General features: G+C 38.2%; 1 protein-coding gene across 1 annotated transcript in view; it reads right to left on the bottom strand.

The window, feature by feature from the left end:
* The window catches only part of CD96 (CD96 molecule), a 91,624-nt gene extending 75,623 nt beyond the window's left edge, over nt 1–16,001 (bottom strand). Inside the window, 4 exon segments of the mRNA XM_089910528.1 lie at nt 1,307–1,431; nt 13,247–13,459; nt 13,462–13,602; nt 15,941–16,001. Coding sequence (XP_089766654.1) covers nt 1,307–1,431; nt 13,247–13,459; nt 13,462–13,602; nt 15,941–16,001 — 540 coding nt within the window.
* Between the last annotated feature and the right edge of the window lie 46 nt (nt 16,002–16,047).

Here is a 16,047-nt window from a genome sequence, read left to right as displayed (position 1 = left end):
AGGTTTCTGACTTCCTGACATAATCTCCACTTTAAAATTTTTTTTCTAGGAACCACACTGTATCACATTTGTTAAGAACAATTGACTTATACTAATGATGGGTATAATGTCAGGCAGGAAGTCTTACATTTTGGAAACCAAACCCTAAAAGGGGGAAAAATGTGGTTTTTGACAGATGACAAGGAGACATTGTAGATTTTAGGACAATTTGAGAAAGTTCTTTTACAGTATCTTTTGATCCTACTGACTATCCAAAAATATCTAGACAGTAAAAAATTATCAGTAGGTTGTATTTTAAGGCCTACCTGCAAGTCAATTATTTTGGATTTGGCACCATCCTCAGAGAAATCTTTTTATATGAAGGTTCTAGTTTCCAAGACAGCCCACAAAAATCTATTCACTTGTAACACGAATGATCAACCATGCGAGTACAGTATTTTGCAGGTGGTATCAGCAGATATGTTCACGGACAACTATTAGTTCTGTAAGAATTTTTAACTCTTGTGTTTTCATTTTCATGATGATATGAAAAATTAATATAGTCATATTCTGGATCACCTAAATAAACACCCTATTACATGATTCTCGAAAGTGTGTTTATGGTTATCTTTATAATTGTGTAAGACTTGTGGTATCAACTGATTTAACAGTAGTACTAGAGGTCTACTGTATATACTGGTTAAGAGCTGGCTGGCTTGCCTTGGAAAATTTCTCATAAAAATCCAGATTTCTGTTTTGTTTTATTCTTTTAAGTCAGAAAATATGGCAACTACGGGCCTGTGGCAATAATAGAGCTGGGCAGTGACTATTTCTTATTCAGCTCCTGCTTCTCTCATGCACATTTTCTCCCTATATTTGATAAGCATTAGAGTTTGTGCTTCCCAATCTAAGCAATGTTATATTTTCCAGAATGGAGTAGTAAGGGCTCTGGGAAAAGGTAGTCTACACCTCTGCACATGTGTGTAAACAAGTGTGTGTGAATAGGAGCTTCTGCGGGATGTGGCTCCTCTCGGGGGCACCATCCCACTTTTTTCTCTCTGTAATCACAGTTTAGTATATAGCTTGAAATATAAACTAACCTTGAGGAACTAATTTCTAAGCTCCTGCATTCACAGACCCAGAGGCTTGCTGAGTTGCAAGGAATCCTAGCGTCCTTCTTTCCCTCCCCTGGCTACTCCCCAACCTTCCACATAATGCCTGCCTCTCATCCAGCATGTTTCCTTCCCTATTATTACTTGTTATTCATTTTTACTTCATTAATATTTAAAGATCATTGCAGTTATTCACTGAAAAGGGCAACACTTACCACCAACCATGCGAAGGTGAGCTCAGATGAAATTTCTAAGGAGATATTTTGAAAGCACGGTATTTCCAGAGTCTGATTTATCTCTATTTCTATTGTATGGTTGCTTCTCCATTCATCCTGTGTAACTGTAACAAAACATAAGGTAGAAAAGACATGGATCTGTGATTGGTTTGTAAAGTGCTTTTAATCCAAGAAGTGAGAACAGTTTTCGTATAGAGATTCATCTATCCTCAGGGTACACCTATGAAGGGGACCCCACCCACAGTCCTCGTATAAATGGCAAAAGAGTCACTGAGAAGCACAGAGTTGTTTCTCACTGAAAAACTATAGGGAAACTACCCTAACAGAATCCAGCTCACAGCTTGTTATGTTCCTCTGCTTTAACCCCAAACTGGTGCTTTAGGCTTCAGATCACATTTCCTGGATCAGGTAGAACATAAAATGTTATAACCTAGCCTCTAACTGTCTTTTTAAAAATTTTAATAGACAGTTACTTTTAGAGAACTTTTAAGTTCATAGCAAAATTGAGTGGAAAGTACAGAGTTTCCATATATCCCCTGTCCCACCCATGCACAGCCTCCCCCATTACTAACACTCCTAACCACAGTGTTGCCTTCGTTACAATCAATGAACCGACATCAAACACATCATCACCCAAAGGCCATAGTTTACTTACATTAGGGTTCATTCTTGGTGTTATACATTCCATGAATTTTGACAAATGTCTGACATGTATCCACTATTGTAGTATCATATAGAATAGTTTCACTGACCTAAAAATCCTCTGTGCTCTGCCTATTCACACCTTCCTCCTACCAAACTCCTGACATATGCTGATCTTTTTACTGTTTTCATACCTAATTGTCATTTTAGAGCTTATAAATATTTCTCCAAAGAAGAAATGACACAGAAAAACACATAAGGACTACAAGGAAGCGCCATTAATAAATTATTTTCATTTAAAAAGTGATATTAGATGAAGTTTTGTAGTCTCTCTTTTCAGGATGGTGATATATATATATACATACACACATATATATACATATGTAAGCAAACTATAATAATGTCAAAAATAACTTATAGGACTTCCCTCGTGGTGCAGTGGTTAAGAATCCGCCTGCCAATGCAGGGAACACGGGTTCCAGCCCCGAGCCGGGAAGATCCCACATGCTGCGGAGCAACTAAGCCCGTGCACCACAACTACTCAGCCTGAGCTCTAGAGCCTGTGCGCCACAACTACTGAGCCTGCACTCTAGAGTCCATGCTCAGCAACAAGGGAAGCCACCGCAATGAGAAGCCTGTGCACCACAGCGAAGACTAGCCCCCGCTCGCCCCAACTAGAGAAAGCCCACGTGCTGCAATAAAGACCCAACGCAGGGCTTCCCTGGTGGCGCAGTGCTTGAGAGTCCGCCTGCCGATGCAGGGGACACGGGTTCGTGCCCTGGTCCAGGAAGATCCCGCATGTCGCAGAGCGGCTGGGCCCGTGAGCCATGGCCGCTGAGCCTGTGCGTCCGGAGCCTGCGCTCCGCAACGGGAGGGGCCACAACAGTGAGAGGCCCGCATACCGAAAGACCCAATGCAGCCAAAAATAAATTTTAAAAAATAAATTAAAAAAAATTATAAATGAAAACAATTCTATCATCCTAATATCCTGAAAATCTTATTTCTTTTTTTCTACATCTATACAAATCTTATTTGTATGCATGTATTTTTTTTCATACTTTGCAATTTTATTAACCAAAAAGTGTTACCTATATTTTTACTTAAAATGTTTTGCATGATTCTTAAGCTATTTGTGGTTGAAATTCTTAGATGCTTTATGTCATATATACACATCATCATTTGTTTAGTAATTTTCAATTATTGAAGCATATGCTTTTTCAGTTTGGGTTTTTACCTTATTTAAACTATTACAATCTTTATAGCAAGGATCGTCCTTAAACTAAAAGCTTTCTTCTGACCATTCAGCTACTTAAGATAAATTCCCTGAAGTATAACGAATGGATCATGGGGTATGAACATCCTCATTATTATCAACAGCACATTTTTTAAAAAATAATTGGATATTTTGAAAGTTATACCTAGCCTTTAGAACTTCATTGTGTTTCAAGCTCTCATCAGTATCAGCTGTCCTCTTCACTGATAACTCTCTCCTCCCCCCCTTCCTTAATTGAAGCCAGGCCTTCCCATTGGGGCCCATCTTCCCCTCATCATTCTCAGACAGTGGTTGTTTGTTTTCTTATACCCTTATTTCCTCAAGATCAGGAGATGGAATCAGTGCCTTCTTTGCTTTCTACTGCTGCTTCAAAATATTACTCCAACCCCATAATTTAAAAAACAAAACAAAACAATAAAACCCTTGTCTTTTATGGTTAAAGGCATTTAACTATAACAGTACTTCCAAATGGAGTTACTTGTATATCACTATGAAACTTTTTTTGCCATGTTTGCATACCACCATTAATATTATTGATTTTATTTTTGAGATTATTGTAACTTTTCGACTTATATCAGTTTATTTTATTTTAAAAAAATTTTTTAATGAGAGAAATTTTATTTTATTTATTTTTTTGGCTGCATTGGGTCTTCATTGCTACACGCGGGCTGTTCTCTAGTTGTGGCAAGCGGGGGCTACCCTTTGTTGAGGTGCACAGCTGTGGCACGTGGGCTTAGTAGTTGTGGCTCACGGGCTCTAGAGAGCAAGCTCAGTGGTTGTGGTGCACAGGCTTAGCTGCTCCGCAGCATGTGGGATCTTCCTGGACCAGGGCTCGAACCCGTGTCCCCTCCATTGGCAGGCGGATCCTTAACCACTGCACCACCAGGGAAGAACCTATCAGTTTATTTTAAACAGAGACTGACCTAGGCACACATTTGTGTAGTTTATGAAATCCACTTGGTACATTAACTCTATTTTAATGTGCATTACCCAAATACATAAGTATTAAATTCTTTGTAAAGTTTGTCCAGATTCTGGGAAGTTGGAAATACAAGTGGCATAACTTTTTGAATATTCCTGAAATTCCTAATAAAAACAGACTAACTAGAGTAGCAAAACTAAACACAATATCTACAGCAATATCTGCGGGAACACTAAATAACAATATATCACCATTAATAGGTGGAGACAAACCACTAGGCCACTGTGATATCAGCAACTGTGCAAAAAGAAACAGGAAAATCAGCTGGGCTCCTGATGGCCCTTAGAACTAGAGAACTCTCCCCCTGCCCCAGAAAAAAACCAACAGGCAATCACTGGGAAAAAAGGCAGACTAATCTGAGAATAGCAGCAGAAATGTAGAAAGGAGTATGTAGGCACCAAATTACCAGAGCCTTCTAGGGAAAGAAGAAAAGGCTTGTCGGTGCTAGAGCAGAGGGGACTCTTCAGACATATCCCATACTGAGAAGAAACCCCTGGGAGTAGAATCCAAATTAAACAGGACAGGCCCAACAGGAGAAAGCAAAGAGGCAATTTAGATAAAAGTGAGGGATAGGAGGAAAGGAAGTACATCTCACAAAGTACAGTGGCATATAATTTACCTTGAACATAACAGAAGAGAGAGCTCTAGAGAAACTGAAGACTCTAGAAAAGATAGCCTGGCCCACTCTTCCATGATAAAAATCAAAATCCATTTAACTTAAACATACTTAGATCGAGCAATAGAAAAGAAATGGGGTAGAATCACATGTAAAGATACCATAAGAAAAAAAAAGAGAGAACAAAGTAACATTCCTACAACAATAACAGCATATTAGAAAGACATGACTTCAAAATAAATAAAAACTATAGCCTACTTATTCAAAATGAGCTAAAAGAAATAAAGAAAATGATATAAGCTATGAGAAAATTTAGAAAGACTAGTAAATGAGTCAATTGGAGAGAAGAAAGTTTATAAAAGATAAGTGAGAGAATTCAGGAAAGGGTTGGAAATAATAAGTTTTGAAAATCATTTCAGAAATTAAGAGCAAACTAGAACAAAACCAAGAATATATTAACACAAAAGCTAATGCATTAAAAGAAATTTAAAAAATAGAATGAGGGAAATTTTTAAAAGAAATAAGTTAATAAATAATGAATTTTAAAAGAAAAAAGAGGTAAAAGGGATTCAAAGAAAGAGACAGGCAAAGAAGATAAAAAGTATGCTTAACAGAAGATACTCAAGGAAATAAACAATAGACAGAAAAAATACTGAAAATTATAATTCAAGTACAATTTCTTAAAATAAAATGACTAGAAAATACATATTAAAAGATTATACTGCAAAAGTAGGAAAATAGTCTCAGAATGGACATTAAGCATTTTCTTATAAAAGTATTAAACAAAGTCAGTTCTGGGGAAAGAAAATCAAATTGTTATTAACTTTTGGACAGCAAATCTTTATGTCAGAAAATAATATAGTAACATATCGAATATACTCAAGGAAAGAAAATATGAGGTAAGGATATTACATTCAGTCTTTAATATGAAGACTATAAAAATCATGTTAGAGTCATGCAAGAACTCAGGGAATATTGCCCCATGAACATTTCCTGAGGATTCTCCAATAGAATATACTTCAAACTGAAGAGACATTCACATAAAGTCTAGGGGTAAGTGTTGAATATATATTTACCTTTAGCACTAAGAATAAATAATTGTTATAAGAGAGTAGTAATGAATATGTATTTTTAAATAAAGATACAACATAAGTATCAAAAACGCAGATGAGGCGGGGATTGAGGTTTTGCGGGCATGAAGATGTCAGTGAAAAAAAGATATGTATAAAACTGAGCAAATGTGTTAAAAAAATCACAATTTTCAGGGCCCTGGAAATTGACCAAAGACAAACATTTAATTGGGAAGCATTTCTTCCTGAAAAACCACTAGAGTTTCAATAAGAACAGTAGGAGTCTTTAGCCTTCTTGCTTAGGGATCCTTCTATCCCCTTTCCTGACTAGGTCAGTGAGAAAGGTAGTTTCACCGTCTTAGAGCTGGCTACAAAACCCAGCAGCTTTTCTTCCGAAAGGGGAAGACTTAAATTAGGTCTGAGCATGAAAATCCTTCACTTTGTCAGCTAACAGGGACAAACTTGGTAGGAAACAGAGAAAAACTGACGCTTGGTTAGCCTGGGTTTGCAGTCTCATTTGGGATGAGGGGCAGACCAGATAGACAGTTAACATGGAGATTCTAGAAATCAGAGAGTCATATAATAGCTGACATAAATTCTCTACATATCTCAGGCTGACTGGGAAAATATACACATGAGTCGGGGGGGACTTAAGAGAACCCAGTGAAAAGTGAAAGCCAAGGGAGGTACTACTGTCGCAATTTTGAAGGCACTCCCTAACCCCGCCTCCACAGACATCTATGTGTAGAGGGTGGAAGCCTATTGGGCTTGAGGTATTTGAGCACAATTTTTGCCAAATTCATTTGTGGACCAACAAAGGGGCTTTGCCAATGTAGGGGCAACTCCTTGGAAGCCAAACTAAAGACATAAGAATTATAGTAAAAAGCTAAGCAGAGATTTCAATGGCCACACACTGCAAAGGAGACAGATTTTGCAATTTAAATATGGGTAAGTTACTAAAATTTTGAAAAACCCACAGAATCTAGAGTTGTCGCATTATGGGTTTTTTGTTTTTGTTTTTACGTTTAGCTTTCAACAAAAAATGAGGACATATGAAGGAAACAGGAAAGTGTGATCCATACTCAAGAAAAAAGCAGTTCATTGAAACTGACTCTGAGCAGATCCTACATGGGATTTAACAGACTTCAAAGCAGCTATTAAAAGTATGTTCAAAGGATTAAGCAAAATATGATGGCAATGACTCAATACATAGGGAATTTTAGTGAGGATAAAATGAACCAGATGGTTATTCTAGAGTTGAAAAGTCAATAATAAAAATAAAAAATTCACTGGGAATTCTCAACAGCCAATTTGAGATGGCAGAAGAAAAAAATCAGTATGTCTGAATAATGATTAATATAAATTATCTAATCTGAATAGCAGAGAGAAAGACGATTGAAGGAAAACAAAGTGTTTCAGAGCCATATAGGACAATATCAAGTGTCCTAACACATATGTAATTAGAGTCATAGAAGGAGAGATGAAACAGAGGGGGACAGAACAAATATTTGAAGAAACAAAGACCAAAAACTGCATATTTGATTTTTTAAAAATTTCCCCAAATTAATCTACACATTCAAGAACTTTAAAACCTTAATACGATAAATACAAAGAAACACCCAACTAGGCATGTCATAATCAAACTGCTGAAAGCCAAAACAAAGAGAAAAGTAGGAAAGCAGTGATTGAAATCAGTAAGGAAAAAGCCCCAAACTTATCACATGCAGGGACCAATAATAGAATTAATGGCTCTTGTCTCACTAGAAACAATGGAGATCGGAAGACATATTCAAAATACTGAAAGAAAAAACAGTCCACTAAGAATTCTACAGTCATTGAAAATATCATTCAAAAATAAAAATGAAAAAAAGAAAAACCAGAATTCATGGCAAGTAGATTCGTTTTATATGAAATTCTAAAGTAAGTCCTTCAGGCTGAAAGAAAATGACACCAAATAGTAACTTCACTCCATGGGATGGAAAGAAGAGCATAGGAAATGGTAAATATATGGGTCAATATAAAATATATACATTTTTTTTCTTTTTTCTTCTCAATTTCTTTAAGAACATGAAATTCTTTAAACCATTAATTGCGGCACTGTTCTGTTGGGTATGTTATAGGAGATCATTCATGTGTCTGTTTTTTGTCTACTTTTTCTTTTTCACAACTTACTCCAGCACATCCTTTCCTTTTGCTATTATTGTCAATAATAACACAATATATATTCTTTATATATGTAATACATATAATAAACTGCATACATAGAAAAAATAGAAACATTGGAGTTAGCCAACAAGGACATTAACTCTTTTTAACATATTTAAGAATAGAGAAAGAGATGAAGGAACTACATGAAAAGATGAATAATTTCATCAAAGAATTAAAAATCTAAAAAAAATAATAACTTAAAAATATAACATCAGAAATTAAGAATGAATTTGATGAGACTGAAAACTTACTGGATACCAAGAAAAATAAGATTCGTGAATTGGAAAATAGGTCAATAGAAAATTTCTAAACTGAACCATAGGAAGGAAAAAAAGTAGGAAATACAGAAAGAAAAGTATTAGAAATCATAAAAAAATATATTTAGTTACAATTTTTAACACTAGAAACCTAACATCACAAATTTAAATGCTAATTTAAAAAAACATGCAAGTGTGAGAAATAACATGAGTGAATTTCTGTATAATCTGGGAATGGGGAAAACTTTTCTTAACTATGACTCAAAATTAGAACCAATAAGGAAAAAAAGTGATATATTTTATGTCATAAATGTAAGAATTATGCTGCATTGGAAACAGTAGCATAAGAAAGTATGGACAGAGGACAAACTGAGAAAATATTTGCAATTTATATTATAAATGGTTAATAGATTTTATATGTGGGACATTTTCAGCCTAATAAGGATAATAACTATAATGAATTAAAACTCATTAATATGTTTAAATTCGTATAAATTCTTGATACTTAACACAAATACTTATTTATGACCTAAGAATGCTAGTGAACCAACTCATTTTTAAATCCGGTAAATAAAGGGAAAGAACCAAGTGTCTATTCTGCTTTTCTTATACAAATTGTACATGTAGTAAATAATTGGTTCATGGGAGGAATTTCTCTTTATAAGAATACTTCAGCTGATAAATGAAGGAATGATAGAATTAGAACATCACTCTTTGGCAGCCCATAATGAACGAATGGATCTAGGCAATACCCATCAGTGGCTGTTAACATCACACAATCAGACATTATGTAGCTCTGATGTAACTACACAACGTCATCTATGAAATACTCTTGCCAGAAAATAAAAATAAATGTGATCAAATCTGTATACCTAACTAAAAGGTGAAAGAGGAACATGGAGATACCATGAGATGTGAAAAGCAAAACCCAGGCTGTGGGTAATTCTACAGGACAAATAATCAAATTTGCTCAACAAATGCATTGGAAAAGAAAAATAAGAAATGTAAGACAGCCTTCAGATTAAAAGGGAACAGACTGGTCAGAGGCAGGTGGTGGGGAGTAGGCAAAATGAGTGAAAGTGGCCAAAAGGTACAAGCTTCCAGTTATAAAATAAATAAATTCTGGGGATGTAATGTACAGCATGGTAACTAAAGTTAAAAATGTGTTTAAAAGGGCTTCCCTGGTGGCACAGTGGTTGAGAGTCCGCCAGCCGATGCAGGGGACACGGGTTCGTGCCCGGGTCCGGGAAGATCCCACGTGCCGCGGAGCGGCTGGGACCGTGAGCCATGGCCGCTGAGCCTGCGTGTCCGGAGCCTGTGCTCCGCAACGGGAGAGGCCACAACAGTGAGAGGCCCGCGTACCGCAAAAAAAAAAAATTAAAGTGTTTAAAAGTTGCTAAAAGAGCACATCTTAAGGGTTCTTATCATAAGAAAAAAATTTTAACTGTGTGAAGTGATGGATGTTAACGGAATTTACTGTGGTGATCATTTTACAATATATACATATATCAAATCATCATGTTGTATACCTAAAATGAATACAATATGTCAATTATATCTCAATAAAACTGGGAAAAAAAGGTCAAAGAACACACTATGCCTTTAGACAGGGTAGTAGCATGTAGTTAGACTGAGATTATCCAGATTATATTATCCAGATTATTCCATTCTATTACCGGTACTATTACTCTGTTATTATAGTCTATACTACTTCTATTACCACACCTCCTCCTCCTTCTACTACCTTTCCTCCTTCTTCTCCTACTACTGCTTCTAACAAGGACATTAACCGCCCCCAAGGCTTTTGTTGTAATCTGGGAAATTAAAGCCATATTGTACTTTTTAGAACTAATCCTAACAACTACACATTTCAGACACATTAAAGTCTCACAGTCTGAAGCACTGTGGGATCCAGTAGCGTCAAATGATGGAAACCTGGATGACAATAACCCAAGGCTTGACTCAGAGAACTGCGTTTCTTGGAATAACCCTAAAACTAACCTAAAAGGAAACCCTGTCAAGTGAAAATGAAAAAAGAAGCAAATGCCAAGCAGTGTGTTACATTTCTACCCTCATCCACAGCCTCAGAGCACTAGCTCACACAAAGGAACAAGGTATAGTGAAGAGAAGAGTCCCTTCTCAGCTAGGCACTCCAGGAACATGGGGACAGGATTTAGACACACTGTTTTGTGAGCAGGCAGGGAGGAGAATGACTCTGCAGACAACAGAAAGGAAACAGAAAGAGGTCCCAACCACCTCTGGTCCCTCAGCATTTTCATATTTAGATTCTCATACACCACTTCAATTTGCATTTGTTCGTGTATTGCACATACTTGCACTCATGTGTGCTTTGCTTACCCAACCAGCCTGTAAACCTGAAGATCTCCCAGAGTTGTGAGAGGGAAATGGCAAGAGAGAGAGGAGAAGGAGTGAAGATCAAAAGAATAAAGGGGAAAAAGATGTCATGAGGGGGGATTTGACAGGGCTTTTGAGTGACAACTGCCCATCTAAGTATCTGCCCCTTAGCTTTATACTAGGCTTACATTTTTGATCACTCTGTGGTGAAAGAGTTCTTTCCCTTTCTGTTTTTCTCTTTTCTATTTTGCTCCCTTTGTACCCAAACACACAATACCAGAACCATTTCTCTAACATCGAGGCCATTGTTTTTTCCATCTGGTCCGGCAGATCAAGAGCAAAGTTACAGTCAGAAGACTGGGAAATGGACAACCACAAAGCATGTATACTTGGCTTCTGCCTCCCCAGTGATTTGCAGTTTTTAGTAGTTACAAGCTTGGCCCTTTATTTTAAGAAATACACTTTCCCTCAAAGGCAACACCACTCTCCTTTCTGAATGGCACTGTACCTCTTCTCCACTGCTGTCTTTATGTTGAGCCATTCCCACCTCCTATTTCCTATACGGCACATTAATCCATGTTGTCAATTCTCCATGGAATAAACACTAGGTCCTCACATATGCAGTAGCATAGTTTACAGTTTTAGGAAGAAGACCCAAAATCTTTGTCTAAAGCCAAGGTCAGTGTGTACTTGTGCTAATGTGTGGCACATGTTTTGTTGGGCTCCATATCAGGCAGACACAAAAAGAGAGGGCGGAAGACTCATTTTCAATGAGACCTGAGATATAGAGTTCACTCATTATTATTTTTACTATTCATAATGAAAAGTACCATTTTCCAAACTCTTACTCTTGGGCAGGAACTATGCTAAGTGCTTTACACAGATTATCTCATCTAACCGTCAAAATAACGGTACCTGTGAAGGAGTTCCTATAATTATCCGTATTTGTTATATCAGGAAACAAAAACTTAGGGACTTAGAAGAACCCGGCGAAGATGAAATATATAGTGAATGACAGAGCCAACATTCAAATCCAGGCCACCTGATGCCAAAATATATGTAGGCAAACACTGTTCTATACAGGTCTTCTCATTTCTCTTCACTCAACCCCCACCATCCCAACCTATCCCCAAATGAAGTATTTTTTCCTTGGAAAACAGCAATGGGAATGGGGCATTGTTAAGGTAGAGGTAGAAGAGATCCTGCTCTATAGCTGGACTGCCCAACACCATGCATGGTCTTATCTCTTGAGAAGTGGAGAGGAAGTAATAAATCCATACCTTTTGTTTGTCCTGGGCAGCTCCATGCCTTCTTTAGCATAGCGTTCATGAGTTAGTTTTTGCTGTGCTTTTTTCATATAACACCAGGTCACTTTGTCCCTGAGTTAAAAACATTCCATTTCCAGTGCATTTTCCATTTGGCTTTCGTTTCCGTCTTTTCCATTAGTATAAATGGAAATCATTTATTTTAGGACCAACTAATTTAGGGTAGGCATTACTGTCATCATTTTCCCGATGGGCTCAGAGAATGTACATGCCAGGCCCCAGGTGAAATTCTTTTCTAGCCAGAAAGCTACTAGAACTTTAACCTAGGATTCCTGCCTTCAAAGGCAGCCTTCTAAATCAAGAATGAGTGAATGCTACACATTCAGCAGCCTCCTTGGTACCTTTCCTTGCCTTATACTAAATATATCCAAATCCACTTTGATAAGTCCCCCCAAACTGCTCTGATTCCTTTGCCTCCCATCTCAGTGAATGGCACCACCATTCAGGTGTGCTTGCCAGACACATGCATGATTTTTCTCTCCCTGACTCATACTGCCATTGTTCTAGATCCACTCTATTACCAAGTCCTACCTGTTTAACGCTCAAAGCTCAAATTCGTCATCTTCTTTCTACATCTACCCAAACTATCACTCTGTCTCCTCTGGGCTACTGGTCTCCTAACTTGTCTCCACCTTCTCCTTCTCATCCCCCTTCACTTCATTCTCATACTGAAGCCAGGACCAGCTTTTTATAACACAAATTCAATCAGGCTATAAATGTCATGCCATCCTTTGGTTGAAAATACTTTGATGTCTTCCCAAGGCACTTAGATAAAAATCCAAACCTCAAACATGGCTGACAAAGTTCAGCATGATCTGGTCCTTACCGTATCTCCCACCTCATCCCTTAATTCTGTACCGAAGTCCCACTGGCATCTTCCTATGTCCTCAAACACTACATAGCCCTTCATATCAGCTGTTCCTTGTCTCTGGATCACTCACAAACCTTCCACCTCCTAAATGGTGTTAATATCTACTAATCTTCAGACCTCAGCTCAGGTGTTGCTTTCTCAGAGTCAATTTTCCTGACTTCTATTATATTCTCTCACAAAATCACTGTAGTCTTTACCACTTATCGCTGGTGCAATTTTACATGTATTCTGGCACATGGCTGGCTCAGAACACATACTTGTTGAACAAATGAGAGGTGAACGAATGCATGTGCTTCCTTCCCCCTCCCAGACATGCTTACCATTTGTCTGAATCTGTAGGTTGTAGATTTTCGTCTGAATGCCCTCTGGGTACAGGGTGAAGCTACACTCATACTTCCCAGTGAGCAAGGAGGACATGTTCCTTAAGTGCAGAGTCCACTTTGACACATTCCTGGGAGCTTCTCTGAAAGCCACCAGCGACTCACAGGGGCTCCCACTGGCACAGTAAAAGCCACGCTGGGGATGATAAAGGCAATCAGGTCCAACTTATCAGTGACCTTGGACCACTGCAACTGCACCAAGAAGCCTTTCTTCTGTGTTTGGCAGGTCAGGTTGACATCAGAACCAGGTAATGCATAAATGTCTTCTTCTGCATTGAACGTTTCTTCCAATACTCCTGAAAAGGAAGGACGTGAGCCATCAGTTTGCATGATTCACACAGAGTGACTCAATGAGAAACCTTGGTTACTTTGGTGAAGTGAGGGAGCAGCTGGAACTTTCCTCCCTGGCTGACTTAGAGAGAGCTTGTTCCTGATCTAGACAGAGAAGCATAAGACTCAATACAAATGAGGAGGCATTTGCTTAAAGACACTAGAGGAAATTATTGACTTTTGAATGTCTATCACTTTGTCTATTGGTCTGTCCAAAAAATAATGCAAGTTCTCTGACTACCTGTGAAAAAAATTAAGCCTATTTAAAGATTGGAGCCCACTAGCAAGTTTATTATGACAACTACTCTTACAATGAATATAATTGGCTTTTTTTGTTTATGAATCAAAAGCACATAACATATAATAACACACAAATGTTATTTTCTGAAACTGAAAAATAACTAATATGCGTATGTTTTTAAAAATATATGTTTACAAGAGGATTTTACGTAGGTTATTTTGTTTAATCCTCTGCACACACCAAAGGGTGATTTTTCTGTTTGTTTTTAAAAATTTATTTATTTATTTATTTATTTATTTTTGGCTGTGTTGGGTCTTTGTTGCTGCATGCAGGCTTTCTCTAGTTGCAGTGAGCATGGGCTACTCTTTGTTGAGGTGCGCGGCTTCTCATTGTGGTGGCTTCTCTTGTTGTGGAGTATGGGCTCTATAGGCGCATGGGCTTCAGTAGTTGTGGAACACGGGCTCAGTAGTTGTGGCACACGGGCTCAGTAGTTGTGGCTCACGGGCTCTAGAGCGCAGGTTCAGTACTTGTGACGCATGGCTTAACTGCTCTGCAATATGTGGGATCTTCCCAGAAAAGTGATCAAACCCGTGTCCCCTGCATTGGCAGGCGGATTCCTAACCACTGTGCCACCAGGGAAGTCCAAAGGGTGATGTTTGTTAACACTGTTTATCAAAGAGGAAACTGAGGCACAGAGAGATTAAGTGATTTGCTTAAAGTCACACCTCAGTAAAAGAACATTAATTTGGTTGTCTAGAGTCTGTGCTCCTTCTATAACCTTCATGACCTCCAAACTGCCTTCCAAATTGGTTGAGAAGAGTAAGAAATTTGACATTCAATATCAGAGGATCAAAAGGGCCATCATTTCCATGTAGTTAGGGTGCCTGAGGAAAGGATGGGGAAAAAACAGCGGTAGAGGTTTCCACTAAAGATAACCCGCTGGTCAGCATCATTTATAATCAACACTGAAACACTAGACATGAAAGAAGATTCCCTCCCATCAGCTCTCTGACCAAACGGTACAGGACACTTACAGTATGTTAAGCACTGAGCCGTTGACATGCCTTCAATAGCGTAGGTCTCAGTTTTAGAATTAACATGGAATACTGTTACAGGAATGATATATTATTGTGACAAGTACCACTGAAGCTCACAAAGGAAAAAGATAAAAAGATGACAAGCAACTGAGAAAAAAACAGGCTCCAAAGGTACTGGACAAACGGGAGTTACTACACTTTTACGAATGCAAAATTTGGGTAGGCAGAGGTTACTGCAGCTTAACGTAGCTCCCTGTGAGCTCACCTTTGCCTGGTAATACATCTCTGATCCTATCTACAGCATTATATTCCAAAGTCTCCTTTGATTTAGAAATTCTCCTTTAAAAATCTTCATAACTATATCTGAAAAGCAGAGCTAATTCTTAAGACACTCGGGCTCACTCTAATACCCTCGTGCTACGGAATGCAGAACAAATCTCTCCTCCTGCTGTTTTTAAATAGGCCCTTTAGGCACTGGTCCCCGCTGTCATAAGGACCCTACTTTGTCTCCCAGGTCCATACCTACACATGCCTCATTAAAATTCAACGTATGTTCAGCTCCCAAAGATCTTAGTATTTGGAGGAGAAATTCTTGGCTATATCCAAAAGAGAAAGTATTTGAGAAAGAGAAAAGGTTGAGCCAGGAGCTCTGAGTCTTGATGGCTTGTGATTTTTCTAGTATTCCGGAGTTATTCTGACTATCACTTGGAGAGCATTTCATTTGCAAGAAGCACAATTTCCCAGTTACTCCGAGAGACCCTCTTAGAAAGAAAATGGGTGAAAATGTCTCAGAGCAGTGGCACAAACCACCCACTCCCTTCTTGTTTTTAGTGCTCATTTGTAATCCTTTCTAGACTCTTAACATCTCTCTGAGAGCTGCCACTTAAACACATAGCTGAAAACCTTAATAACAGTCTGCCTTTGGTGATCAATTTCGGCAGTAGCCACAAGGCATTTTAAATAAACAGAGGCCCCATTCCCCCCAAAGCAGCCGATCTGACAAGAAAGGACAACCAGAAGCCTTACCCCTGACAAAATGTATCTGGATGATGGAATAGACAGCACAGTATGTCCATTTTCCCCCCATAGTCTCCTGAAGGCCTCACACCAGCATTTCCATAATGATCACAGAA

The sequence above is a fragment of the Delphinapterus leucas genome, chromosome 4 (genome assembly GCF_059928025.1).
Source record: "Delphinapterus leucas isolate spDelLeu-1000000601 "Yukka" chromosome 4, BTC_Dleu_Yukka2, whole genome shotgun sequence".
Classification (NCBI taxonomy): Eukaryota; Metazoa; Chordata; class Mammalia; order Artiodactyla; family Monodontidae; genus Delphinapterus; species Delphinapterus leucas.
Note: the sequence above shows the minus strand (reverse complement) of the source record. Positions and strands in the feature narration are given on the sequence as shown.